We start from the raw sequence: 14791 nt of genomic DNA, 5'->3' as shown, positions 1-14791 counted from the left end.
GGAGATCTAGGATCGAGTCCCATATGGGGCTCCCTGCTGGGCAGGGAGTCTGCCTCTCCCTCTGCCTGCTACTCCCTGTGCTTGTACATTCTCTCTCTCTCACTCTCCTTCTACATCAAATAAATAAATAAAATCTTTTAAAAAAAGAGAAAACATGAATTCAAAAGGATATATGTACCCCAATGTTTACTGCAGCATTATTTACAATAGCCAAATTATGGAAGCAGCCCAAGTGTCCATCAAAAGATGAATGGATAAAGATGTGGTGTATATATATACAATGCTCTGTGTGTGTGTATATACCTACACATATGATATATTCCCTGTGTATATATATATATGATACATGTATATTGTATAATATGTGTATATTGCATACATATATTGTATGATAAGTAAATGTATATTGTATAGCATGCTTATTATATATATTGTGTATACGTGTGTGTATATATACATCTATGTACATAATACTTGTAATTCAGCCATAAATAAGAATGAAATCTTGCCATTTGCAACAACATGGATGGAGCTAAAGAATATAACGCCAAACAAATTAAGTCAGAGAAAGACAAATACCATGTGTTCACTCATGCCTAATTTAAGAAACAAAACAAATGAACAAAGGGAAAAAAAAAAACCAAAAAACAGAGTCGTAACTATAGAGAACTGATGGTTACCAGAGGGAGGTGGGTGGGGGGATGGGTGAAATAGGTGAAGGGGATTAAGAAAACACTTAATCTTTTTTTTAAATTAACATATAATGTATTATTAGCCCCAGGGGTCTGTGAATCATCAGGCTTACACACTTCCCAGTACTCACCACAGCACATGCCCTCCCCAATGTCCATAACCCAACCACCCTCTCCCTACCCCACTCCCCCCGGCAACCCTGTGTGTTTTGTGAGATTAAGAGTCTTTAATAGTTTGTCTCCCTCCCAATGCCATCTTGTTTCATTTTTTCCCTTCCCTACTCCCAAACCCCCGACTTTGCCTCTCAAATTCCTCATTATCAAGGAGATCATATGATAATTGTCCTTCTCTGATTGACTTACTTCACTCAGCATAATACACTCTAGTTCCATCTACATCATTGCAAATGGCAAGATTTCATTCCTTTTGATGGCTGCATAGTATTCCATTGTGCGTATACATATATAAAAATACATATATGTATATATATAGTACTAAATATATATGGTATTCCATAGTATTCCATTGTGTGTATGTGATATATATATATATATATATATATATATATATACACATACCACATCTTCTTTATCCACTCATCTGTTGATGGACATCTAGGAAGAGAACACTTCATCTTTTTTTGATTTTAAAGATTTTATTTATTTATTTGACAGAGATCACAAGTAGGCAGAGAGGCAGGTTGAGAGAGGAAGGGAAGCAGGCTCCCTGCTAAGCAGAGAGCCCAATTCGGGGATCAATCCCAGGACCCTGGGATCATGACTTGAGCTAAGGCGAAGGCTTTAACCCACTGAGCCACCCAGGTACCCCAAGAACACTTAATCTTGATGAGCACTGAGTAATATACAGAATTTCTAAATCACTATATTGTACACATGAAGCTAATATAACACTGTGTTAACTACACTGGAATTAAAATATTAAAAAATAAAAAAAAATTTTAAATAAAAATTAAAACAACCTTCAAAAAGATGTTTATAAAGCCAAGACTCTTTCTGGATGTGAATTGATCATGCATTTATGTGGCTTGCACACTCTTGTATACAGTGTCGGGTTCTTAAAAAGCAAAGTACATCATCAACCCATTAGAGCAGGGCAGCAGGATTCCAAACCTGCACTTCAAAACCTAGAGAACCTCAGTCCAGCTGTGTTGACCTTGGCCCAGGATATGCAGATAAAACAACAGGCTTTTGCCTTTAAGTGCCCTTCCCTCCCAGCAGGAGACTCCAAGACTTAATGAGAAAATGTCCCTTCATTCCAGAGTTCTCCAGCATCTAAGGGTAACCTTTCTCTCCCTTCTGGTATATTCTACATTCTCCAAGATAATCCCCTTTAAAATTGTTTCTGTTCTCTCTTAGATTCTCCAAATTTAGACACATCATTCAACCTCTCTGAGCCTCAATTTCTTCATCTGTAAAAAATGGAACTAAAATAGTACTTCTCCGGGCACATGGGTGGCTCAGTCAGTTAAGCATCTGACTCTTGATTTTGGCTCAGATCATGATCTCAGGGTTGAGGAACAGAGAGCCCTGTGTCACACTCAGGCAGGAGTCTGCTGAATATTCTCCTTCTCACTTTCCCTCTGTTCCACCCCTCCCCAGGGGTGTCTGAAACAAATAAGTAAGTCCTTAAAAAATAATTAGGATAAGATAGTACTTCCATCTTGGGCAAATGGCTCAGTATATGCCATAAAATTAAAACATGGTAACTACTGTTTTAGTGTTTGTACCAGATCCCTAATCAATCTACAATCCAGGAAAAAATTTACAACAAAGATCCTTTCCAATGATATAAATTTTTGTTTTGTTTTGTCTTCTCCAAAGTCTGTGTTTTCTACAATAAAAGAAACCCTCCATGCAGGGATAAAAGCAATGATCCTAAAGAAGCTTCAAATGTTGTAAAGAAAAATAATAGAACAAATTAGGTGGTCTTCTCTGTCTCCTGAAAAAGATCAATTCAGCAAAACATAATTTATGCATACACATCTTTATAATGCCTCCTTTTAAAGCGAGCCCTATTGGGACTACATAAACTACCATCAGCTGTTAATCTGGAATCTTCACCACACTGTCTTTGGGGACAACAGAAGGTCAGCCTAGAAAATCCCAGCGAGAAGAAGCACTCAGCCTTATTGGCCACTCCTGACCAAGGCCCAGTCATGACCCTACTTCTTCCTCCCATCTCGGCTCCTTCCCATCCTAAGCCTCAGGAGAAATAAAAAGCATCATTACCTTAGGAAAAAGTCGAGAGACTTCTGTGTGCTCTAAAAGCCCGCCTCCCCCACATATTTGTTGTGTGTAATCTCAGCTTTTGTAACTCCGCTGAAAGTATGTAATACCACTCACTTTACTCTTTGGTGGTGAAGAGTAAGAAAAGTTTCTACAAGAGACAAGAGTCCTAAGTTAGTTCCCCTGCCTACCCTTCTGAAGAATTAGATCATTTGTACTACTTGTATCTCTGGATCACCAGGCTAAGGATCCCTTGGTCCACCTGCCACTCCCTTAGAAAGCCCCACCTCCATACCGGTTGGAAGACGCGAAAAGCACTTCCTGGCAATTCCACTACAAGAATCAAGTATTAGCTCCCTAAACATAGGTGTCTATGGCGCCCAGAAGTAACTTCCTAACTCGCAGATCACTATACCAAGGGAAATTAAAAGAGAGTTCTATGGGTACCACTTATTTCCTAACTACTGTGTGGCAAAACACTAGGCGGGGTGCATTCTACTGGCAATCTCATTGACGTTTCACAACCACCTCACGAATACGGGCGCCTTATTCCCCAAATTACTGCCGAGTACCCAGGCGCCAAGAATTTAAGACATTTGCCCAAAGCCGCACAGGCAGAAAGCGGCGGAGCAAGGACTAGGGGAGTAAGAGATCTGAAACAAGCCCTCCCCGCTGCCGTGTGACAAACGGGATCTCCTTTGCGAATCCTAGGTCTCTAACGCCAGGCTCCAGCGCCACCAGCCTCTAGCGCTCGAGCGTGGGTCACGCCCGCCACCGCGGGGCTTCACGTCGATGGGTGCGGAATCGGGGAAACGGACAGGCCCTAGCCTGTGCGGGTCCGCCGTCTCATGTCAGGCCCTCCCAGCCGCACACACCATCACCGGGACCTCAGCGAAGGCGTCGGCCGCCCCAAGAGAAAGCGCCAGAGGCAAGGCTCGAGTGTAAGCGCGCGAGAGCGGAGTCTTTCCTCAGAGCTGCGGGGAGCGGCGGTCGGCAGAGGCCGGCTCGGGGTCCGCGGCCTCTGCTCGGCCTCGACACCCTCTTGCCTCCCTTTGCCGGGGCCGGGAATGCACTCGAGTCGGGATACACCCGCGCGCCTCAGTTCCGGGACGGTCCCTCCGCCCCTCGCCACCGAGGTCGCTTCCTCCCCAACCCCTACCTGGTGGCCTCCGCGACCATGGTCAATCAACTTTATCCTCCCGCCTCGGAAGTGACGCGAGACTTCGCTCGCCCCGCCCGCGAGGCTCCGTCCAATCCCGGCCTTTAGGCTGCGCGTGCGTGTCGGGCGTGCGTTCCTCGAGGTGCCGGAAGGAGGTGCTGCACCCCGAGGTCTGAAAGGCGAACTACCTAAGTGCCTTTCTTCCATCTTTAGGAGGGAAATTCAGAAGGAGGCCCGTTCGGGTTTCGTGCACTCTCTTGGTGGCTTGTTGGGGTGAGGGGGAGTGGTCGGTACACTGGAGAATGTTTGGACTTACTATAAATTGAAAAGACATCATTAAAACAGTAATATATAAGATCAGTGGAAAAGAAGAGCCCACAGGCATGTAGTCATGTTTTCCCCCACAAAGGAGCCACCATAAAGCAATAGGAAAGTTATTTTCAGTAAATAGAGCTAAATCAATTGAATGCCGATATGGGGTGGGGGTGGGTAATGAGCCTCGACTCCTACCTCATACAAAAAATCAATTCAAAAGTAGAGCTAAATGTGAAACGTACAGCTCTAGAAAATAACACCACAGTATTGTGACCAGGACACGGAAAGTAGCAGCCCTAAAGACAAATGTTGATAAATTGGGCGTCCTTAAATTTAAGACATGGAAAGACAGAAGAGAGTACCATGCAAGGAATAGAGCCGAATAGATATATGCAATACATACATCTGGAAATGATTTTTATTCAGGATATATAAGATCTCTTGCAAGTAAATTTTTTTAAAAGATCTGAAGTGGTTGAAGGGGAACCACGGGAAGAAGATATTGAAAGAGTAACTGAGGAGAATTCTCTTAGTTCAAAATTCAAGAGATGCCAAAAGGGAGTAAGTTGAAAAATCTCCCTTTCTGTTCTCCAGGTACCCAGTTCTCTTCCCAGTAGATAACAATGCTACTAGCTATGCTTGTCTTTCCAGAGCCATCTTATGCATAATCCAGCAATTCTGTGTACATTCAGCTTTCTCCCCATTGTCCCTTGTTTTACCAACAGGAAACTGTAACACTGCTCTGTACGTAGCTCTTACTCACTTTAGTCATTTAATAGTTCATGGAAATCCTCACAAGTACTCACAAAATCTAGAAACAGGAAATTGTATTTCTAACTAAATGTTAGTTATCTTTTCAAATAATATGTTTAACATGTTTTCCTTAGACATTTTCACAGGAGTTTGTATACCCTCCTTCCACTGTTCTGGAAACTACAGAGTTTTTTTCTTTTTTTTTTTTTTTTTAAGATTTCATTTATTTTGAGAGAGAGAGAGAGCAACAGCGGGGCAGAGAGAACGGGACAAGCTGACTCCCCACTGAGCCAGAAGCCTGAGCCACCCAGGCATCCTGAAACTCTAGACTCCTGCTTGCTAGTTCCCAAAGTGGCACTATCCCACTAGCAAACCCAATATGATCCTGAGTCCTTACTGCAAGACTGAGCCAGTTTCCTAGGGTTAATTTTCTAAGCCTATCATCACTTTAGCCAACATAAGCTTCAGTCCTACTTGGAGTCATTCTGTAAGCAAGAATAAATTCCAATGTTTTTATAACCAATTTGAATTGGATCTTCTGTCAAATGCAAGTACAAGAACTCTAACTTCCCAGCCAAGATATTATACAAATAGACACCATGACTTTCAATGAAAAAGTGACAGGGGAATTCCTAAGAAGACAGAATAGGGGCGCCTGGGTGGCTCAGTGGGTTAAGCCTCTGCCTTGGACTCAGGTCCTGATCCCAGGGTCCTGGGATCAAGCAGAGAAAGAGGGGGAAGTAGGCTCCTTGGGAGCTCTCCCAGGGAGCCTACTTCCCCCTCTTTCTCTGCTTACTTGTGATCTCTTTCTCTGTCAAATAAATAGATAAAATCTTTAAAAAAAAATAGACATGCTATTCCTCTTGCTAAGTACAACTAAAAATCCTGGACAATATATATTTAAAAAGCATAAGAAATATCTGAAAGGTAGAGGGAGGGCACACTGGCTAGGGACCTTGGAACTGAAGGAACAACATGGTGGTGGTTTTGGTTTTGGTTTTGGTTCTTTGCCTCATTATTCCAAACTGGATACTAGAGGGGCAGGCAACCTAGAAATGCCCACATGCACAAAACTCCCCCCAAAAGCTGGCTGCTCTCTCTAACTAGAAAGACAAGGAAAAGGGCAGCCTTGGAAGACAGAAAACTTAAACAATGGCTTTACTCCAGCCCAAACTCCCAAAACATACTCTAGCCCTATACCCCCCAACCCCCGCCAGCAAAAGCTAAGCAGAAAGCTTAGACTTCCCCTCAAGCCAAGCTATAGAGGGACCCAGCTACCATCTTCTTCCCTCTCCTGATATAATGTCAGAGAAAGCCAAGTAGAGAGCATGGACTTTCATTCCCATTGGACAGAAGGCTCTCACCCAATATGGTGTTAGTGGAAACTGTGTGGGGAACCTGGATTTCCACCCATACTTAATGGTAAAAAGGTGGTGTTAGAGGAACTAAATGAAGAGTCAGGACCTTTACCACCACTCAGCAGCAGTAGGGCCACCTTCCACCCCACATTCATGGAGTAGCTCAACAATTCCATCAACCAACAGAAATTAACATTTGTGGGACCCCCAGCAACAACAGAAAACACATTATTTTTAAGCACTCACAGAACATATGTCAAAATAGACCATATTCTGGGCCATAAAGAACTAACCTCAACAAGTTTAAAAGAAGTGGAATTTATATAGAGTGTGTACGAATTACAATGGGATGAAGCTAAATATCAAGAGAATAATGACAGGAAAACCTCCCAAAACTTGGAAGCTTAACACTTTTAAATAAACCATAGGTCAAAAAGGTAATCTCGAGAAATTTTTTATTTTTTTATTTTTATTTTTAAAGATTTTATTTACCCATTTGACAGAAAGAGATCACAAGTAGGCAGAGAGAGGCAGGCAGAGAAAGAGGGAAGCAGGCTCCCCGCTGAGTAGAGAGCCCGATGTGGGGCTCGATCCCAGGACCCCGGCATCACAACCGGAGCCAAAGGCAGAGGGCCAACCCGCTGAGCCACTCAGGGACCCCTCAAGGAATTTTTTAAAAATACATTGAACCTGGGACGCCTGGGTGACTCAGTTAAGTGTCTGCCTTCAGCTCAGGTCATGATCCTGAGGTCCTGGGGTCAAGTTCAGCATGGGGCTCCTTACTCAGCGGGGAGCCTGCTTCTCCCTCTGCCTGTTCTGCCTGCTGTTCACCCTGCTTGTACGCTCTCCCTCTCTCTCTCTCTCTCTCTCTGACAAATAAATAAAATCTTTGAAAAAAAATACGTTTAACCAAATGAAAATGAGAATACAATATATCAAAACCTGCGGGACACAGCTAAGGTGGTTCTGAGAGGGAAATTTGGTTACATAGAAAAGAGAACAGTCTCAAACAAGCTAAAAATAAATTAGGGAAAAAAGACCAAAACAAACTGAAGAAAATAATAAGGGCAGCAGAAATCAATGGAATAAAACAAAATTAATGAAACAAAAAGCTGGGTCTTTCAAAAGATAAAATTGATAAACCTCTAGGAAGACTGACAAAAAAGAGGGAAGACACAAATGACTAATATGAGTAATGAAATGGTGTTATCACTACAGACCCACAGACATCAGAAAGATAATAAGGGAGTACTAAAACAACTTAAACACATAAATTTGACAACTTAGATAAAATGGGCCAATTCCCTTAAAAGTACAAACTATCACAACTTGCCTGTAGGAAAGGGAAAAGTACAATAGAATTTGAACTACTAAAGAAATCATTGAAAGCCTGCCAAAGATGAAATATCCAGGCCATGATAGTTGGAGAATCATACCAAACATTTAAAGAAGAAGTAATACCAGTTCTGCAAATCTCTTCCAGAAATTAGAAGAGGAGGGAACACTTCCTAACTCATTCTATGAGGTCAGTCTGTATTACCCTGATACCAAAACCAGACAGAGCCAATACCAAAAGAAAAAAGGAAAGAGAGGAAAGAAATAAAGACTCCTATAGGTCAGCATTCCTCATTAATATAGAGGCAAACTTCTTGGTAAAATACTAGCAATCAGAGCTCAGCAGTATGTGAAAAGAATTATGCACCCTAACAAAGTGAAGTTTTTTCCAGGAATGCAAGGCTGTTTCAGTATTTGAAAAATCAATCAAAGCAATCCATGATATTAAGAGATTAACGAAGAAAATAAAGCATATGATCATATCACTCGGTACAGAAAAAGCTTTTGACAAAATCAAACACCCATTAATGAAAAGAAAAAAAAAAACATTCAACAGACTAGGAATAAAAAGGAACTTTCTCAACCTGAAAAACAGCAACTATGAAAAACCCACAGCTGTCGATATAGCTAATAGTGAAAGACCAAACACTTTCCCTCTAAAACTGGACAAGGCAAGGGTATTCACTTTCAGTGATGCTATTCAACCTAGTACTAAAAGTTCTAGCCAGTGCAAAAAGCAAGGCAAGGAAATAAAGGGCATACAGATTGGAAAATAATAAATTCAAGTGGATTTCTCATACGTTACTGGTGGGAATGTAAAATGGTACAACCACTCCTGAAAACAGGGTGAGAGTTTCTCAAAACAAAACATAAAACCTAGTAATTGCATTTATCCCAAAGAAACAGAAACTTACAAAAAGATGAAAACCCAAACACAGTTGTTCATAGACACTTTACTTGTGGTGGACAAAACAGGAACCAACCAAAATATCTCTCGTGGTTAAACAAATCATGGCACAACCATACCACAGGATACTACTGAACAAGGAAAAGGAATGACTTGTTGATTCTTGCAATAATTTGAATGAATCTTAGGAGCATTATCCTGAGTGAAAAAAGCCAACCTGAAAAGGTTATCTACTTAGGATTCCAATTATGTAAGATCTTAAAATAACAGATTAGGGGTTGCCATGGGTTGCCATGGGAGAAAGGGGAATGATTTTGACTATAAAGTGGTTAGTAGGAGGAAGATCTTTGTGGCGATAGAGGAATTCTGTGTCTTGGGTGTACTGGTAGTTACACAGATCTACACATACGACATGGAATTGCACACTCGCACACAAACACACGTACATTGTCAGATCCCTGGCTTTGATGCTGAACTACAATCATGCTCTATCTATAATTCATTCAAAATAAAGTTTAGAATTAAAAACACACACACGACAAGGGTTGAATTACTTAGCACATCAGCCTTCTCGTTCTTTTTTTTTTTTTTAAAGGTTTTATTTATTTATTTGACAGAGAGAGAGATCACAAGTAGGCAGAGAGGCAGGCAGAGAGAGAGAGAGGAGGAAGCAGGCTCCCCACTGAGCAGAGAGCTCAATGCGAGTCTCGATCCCAGGACCCCGAGATCATGACCCAAGCCGAAGGCAGAGGGTCAACCCACTGAGCCACCAGGTGCCCCAGCCTTCTCATTCTTAAAATGAAGATAATAAAGTGTGAGACCAAAGGAGTAACACCTGTAAAGGGCCACATAAGTCAGTGCTCAATAAATCGTAGCTGTCGTTCTGATTGCTGGTGGTGGTGGAATTATTGTCACAAGAAGACAAGGATCCATAACCATAGTTGCCTCCGATGAGAGCAGAAAAATGAAAAAAAAGTTTCATTGGTAACAACACAGATTTTGTAGAGGTCTTTTTTTTTTTTTTTTAAGATTTTATTTATTTATTTGACAGACAGAGATCACAAGTAGGCAGAGAGGGAGGCAGAGAGAGAGAAGGAAGTAGGCTCCCCGCCGAGCAGAGAGCCCGATGTGGGGCTCGATCCCAGGACCCTGAGATCATGACCTGAGCCAAAAGCAGAGGCTTTAACCCACTGAGCCACCCAGGCGCCCCAGATTTTGTAGAGTTCTAAGGACAAATTTCCTCTCAGCAAATGAACTCTAACATGACCCCTTCCTCCCACCCCATGGATCTTTTTAATAAAATCGGTTTCCCTTTGACATGTGCTTCATATGATGCTACTTGGAGGCTGTGTGATGATTCAGAGGACCCCTCCTTGCCTTCTCCACTGCACTGAGCTACCAGGAAAGACGACCACCTTCCCGAAGCCCTTGAAATTGCATCAGTAGTTTGTAGTACTTGTCTTGGCACTTGTCATTATCGCCTCTTCATCTCAGGGATGTATTTGCGAGTATAAAGGTTATGCCAAAGATAGTAGATGGTCAGAAGGACACCTGGGAAGTGATAACAAAAGAAAGGCAATGCAATTTTTAGAACATTGCCCATCTGAGAGCAGAAAGCGCAAAGCTGAGGGACGCCTGGCTGGCCCAGTTGGTGGAGCTTGTGACTCTTGATCTCAGGGTTATGAGTTTGAGCCCCACAGTGGGGGTAGGTGTGTAGAGATTACTTAAAAATAAACCATTTTTTAAAAAAAAACACAAAGCTGAGACACACAGCTTCGTGTGTCTCACATGTTCTATTATTGGTGGTTCCTGGGAAATGTTCAGCTTCCTGGCGGGAAGGGGAGTTTTATGGCTATTCACTGAAACTTATGAGAAAAGCAAATGCTGGTGACTGCTGCATAGAGATTGTCTCTCTCAGGTAAACTGTATTCTTCCCTGAGAAGAAAGATTTCTAAAAAAAGTTTTTTTAATTTTTGATTTTTTTAATTATTAATTTTAAAAAGATTTTATTTATCTGACAGAGACCACAAGTAGGCAGAGAGGCAGGCAGAGAGAGGAGGAAGCAGGCTCCCCTCTGAGTAGAGAGCCGGATGTGGGACTTGATCCCAGGACCCTGGGATCATGACCTGAGCCGAAGGCAGAGGCTTTAACCCACTGAGCCACACAGGCACCAAGATTTCTAAAAATTTTTAAGTAAAAATGTCCTATAGATCCTATTGCCTAATGCAACTAATAATGTGTACACTGTATTTCTTCATAGTTTTAATCAGATGTAATATTCAAGAGGAACACCCATAAAAGGCTAGGAGTGTCAGAGGGAAAAGACATTTTCACAAAATTGATTTTTCCACAGGAAGCTGGTGACATTCGGGGCTAAAATTGTGCTATTCAATACAGTGACCACTAGCCAACGTGGCTATTTCAATGTGAATTAATTAAAATAAAATAAAACATTCAGTTCTTCAGTCATACCAGCTCTATTGCAAGTGTTCATTAACGGATAGAAAACATGTCTGCCATCTCAGAAAGTTCTATGGAATAGCGCTAGAGGAGTCACAGCAAAGGTACAGAAGGAATGAAAAACATTCCTTCTGCACCATTGTTCCTACTAGATTCTTCTACTCCTGTCAAAGATATCTGCGTGTAGAACAATGCGCTAATGTCAAATGGAAAAAAATTAACCTGCAGACACCGGGATTTGAACCTGAGGAGTTTGACTCCAGAGCACACCCCTGGACATAGCTAAACAGCCCAGTTTTTCCCAGGAGAGAACACAGCTGGACAGCTGGTTGTGGACGTCTTCTTTTGTAGTCCAGGGAGAAAGTTCTCTGGACTCTGCCCCCATCCTACCCTGCCACACACACACACGTACACACACACACACACACACACACCCCGGACCGCTTGGGGTTTGGTTTGAATCAAAACATGTCAATTTAATGGTTGGTCCGTCTTACTTGCTTTTCTCTTCTATATTCAAATCCAGGGCTCCCACCGTCTAAGGTCTCCTGGTGTGTTTAACACACACACACACACACACACACACACACGATCCCAAAATGCGATGACAACACTTATGGAATACCTCTGAGGTTCCCATCTCACAAATCAATGATTTCAACACGCAAATACAGTGTGATGTATTTGTGTTTACAATTCCAGAATTCCTGGGGAGATCTGCAGACAGCTGGCTCAGGGGTGGCGCGGGGACAAGAGATCGTGTGACGAGCGACATTTTCCTCTCTCCCGTCAGCGTCTCTCCGTGACTCCGCGGCCTCACAGGACAATAAAGTCAGAAGTCTAAAACCGAGGACCGGGATGACTGCGAAGCCGGGGACAACTGCCTGGCGGGTCCGCAGCCCACGCGTTCCCAGGCTCGCACGTGGGGGCGGGGAAAGTCGCCGCGGGGAAGGGTGTGTTCCGAGCTCTTCCAGCAGGAGGCGCCCGCGACCGGCGCGAGGGCGTCCGAGGAGCCATCTCGCGAGGGCGGTTCTTGCAGCTTCCATTTTCTCCCCTTTCCAGGAGGCGTCTGGGTGGATAATCTCCACAGGAGGGACTTGTCTGTGCCTTGCTTGCCTTCTTGTCAGCTCTCTTACCTTTTGAGCTCCTCTTTGTAGATAAAGGACTCTGGTGTAGGGAGCGGCTATCTTCCATTTCTTCTTTTCCCGTAAGGACAGGACTTGCCAAAGCAGTTCCTCTCCCGCTTCACCGTTCACCAGGGACAAGCACGGGAGCGGAGAACGAGGTAGCTTAGCTGCCAGGTTCGATATTCTTCTATTCCTCGAGCACTGGGATTTAGCCGAAACAGAGGCCATGGATTTCTGAGCGTGTCTGTACGTTTGAGGTGGTCACATCCCTCTTTGAGGCAGACAAGGAAGCTTTGATCTCAAGGTTTCTCCCAGGAAGGGACTGAATCCTTGGGACTCAAAGCTGCGGCACCTGCCGTTTAGCAACTTTCAGACTTTCTGCCATCGTGAAGGTATTTTTGGTTAAAAAAAAAAAAAAAAAGCACATGTGATCATCAAAAATTCTGTCTGAGGACCTATGAGACGCTATTTGTATCTTACTTCCCACATGCAACCCCATCAGCCATGGCGACACGCGGTCTGTGACATTTCTGGGTTAGCTTAAACCGTCTGATCTGAAAGGTGAAATGGGAAGTGAGAGCTCCTGCCATGGCCTACCCGGAGGCAGGTGGAAAAATCATGCAATGAGAGCCTCCGAGTCTGTGGGTTGGGCTACTGGAGCCCAGGACTTCACGCCTGGGCTTAGTATACTGTAAGTGCTCAGAAGAGGACCGACAGGGCATCCTCCTGGATGAAGGTATCTTTTGTGGAGAAACACACCTCATTTTCTTCCTATTTCCTATGTGTTCAACAAACCCTTATACGGTGCTTACTACATGTAGGGTACTGTTGGGTACAAGGAGACAGCAGGCACAGCTCCAGCCCCCCCCCCCCCCAAGAAATTCACGATCTGACGGAGAGAGAAGACATGAACACACTTAGCCATAACAAGAGAAAATGGCATGGGGTAGAGAGTTACAGTTACACTGCTGTGGAAATTTAGAAGGAGATGAGTAGGGATGGGCATCCAGGAGGGCTTCCTGGAAGAGTAGATGTTTGTGTGGTCTTTGCAGGATACAGAGAATCTGGAGATGTCCATTTCACCCTTAGTGACATTAGCAAGGGCACAGAGGATGGTTAGCTGTTTGATCTGGCTACTGCACAGGACAGGTGAAGGGACAGGGTCAGACTGGCCTGTGTTCTGCTGGGAGTGAGGACCGGTTTTGTATAGTTCACCAGGAAGATCCCCACAGCTTCTCTCTGAAAAATGACAGAAGAGGGTTGAGAGTTGAGGCAAATAGCCCAGTTAGGAAACAGGAGTAACGCTGTTCCCAGGTAAGCACATAACTTAATGCAAGTTCACAGAAAACACATTAAGGAATTTGGAAAGTTAATTCATCATTTAATAAATATTTCTTGCATACCTACCATGAGCCAGAGGCTTTAGGAATAATGAAGGGAACGGATTTCAAAACTAGGGTCCTGAGGCCAGAAATGCAGTGGGAAAAGGCTGGAATCCAGAGACGAGGCAAGTGTAAATTCAGTGTGACTTGGCAATGCACTGGATGGATGTGGAGGGAGCAGGAGAGGCAAACATAGCTCAAGCAGGATCCTGGGTGATGTAGATATAAAAGAAACAGGTTTGGCTGGGGGTGGGGGATGAAATGAGTTCAACTTCAGGTGTGTTGGGGTTGAGGTTCTGACAAGGGAGCCCTCCAGAGCAGCCCAGCAAGCATTGGGCTTGTCAGTTCATCGGGCCTGGAGACAGAGCTGAGACCACGGGAGTCCAGAGGATCCCCTTAGGAAAAGGGAAAGGGCCTGAGCTGCAGGCCCACACTGTGAGGTTAAAAGAGAATAGGGCTGAGGTAGATTGAATTATCCCTCACTCCTGCAGAAGGATTAAACATTTCTGCTCCGTAGAACTCAGGCACAGCCATTAGATTTCCATAACCAGTGAAATGTGGGCGGCAGTGACGTGTCAATACTGAGCAAAAACTAGAAATCAGTGTGCAGTTTATCATGTCTGTTTCTGCCTTAAGATCAGCAATGTCCCATACAGAGGCTTCTCCAATAGTCTGGGTCCTAGAATGAACAAAGTGAGAGGTGGGACCTCAGATTGTAGAGTATAAGCCTTGACAATGTCTGGTCTTCTCTCTCTCTCTCTCTCAATACAAATGCCTGACTTAAGTTTTGATCAGCAAGGTATCCACCTCAAAGTTGAAGAAACATACTGCCAGTCACAGACTACACACAGAGCCTGGCTACTTCCTTCCCATTCCGGATCCTTTGATTTAGAAATCGTGGCTGATTTCAGTGAATATTTGAGCTACTTGCCCTTTTCTCTTCCCCGCACTTTAAATCCCCCCTCTTGTGTTTTCAACTCACCAATAACAAGTGAGCCTGTGAAACCCTAGGCCCCCACCCCTTGATCCCCCCCAAAGAGTAGAACTCATGGCGCA

The 14791-nt window shown here is 43.6% G+C and overlaps 1 protein-coding gene across 1 annotated transcript in view; it reads right to left on the bottom strand.

The window, feature by feature from the left end:
- The window catches only part of DHRS7B (dehydrogenase/reductase 7B), a 58943-nt gene extending 54767 nt beyond the window's left edge, over positions 1 to 4176 (bottom strand). Inside the window, exon 1 of the mRNA XM_059147916.1 lies at positions 4099 to 4176. Coding sequence (XP_059003899.1) covers positions 4099 to 4118 — 20 coding nt within the window. The 5' untranslated portion in view covers positions 4119 to 4176. The remainder of the gene's footprint in view (positions 1 to 4098) is intronic.
- Positions 4177 to 14791: the final 10615 nt, after the last annotated feature.

The sequence above is a fragment of the Mustela lutreola genome, chromosome 15 (genome assembly GCF_030435805.1).
Source record: "Mustela lutreola isolate mMusLut2 chromosome 15, mMusLut2.pri, whole genome shotgun sequence".
NCBI lineage: Eukaryota > Metazoa > Chordata > Mammalia > Carnivora > Mustelidae > Mustela > Mustela lutreola.
Note: the sequence above shows the minus strand (reverse complement) of the source record. Positions and strands in the feature narration are given on the sequence as shown.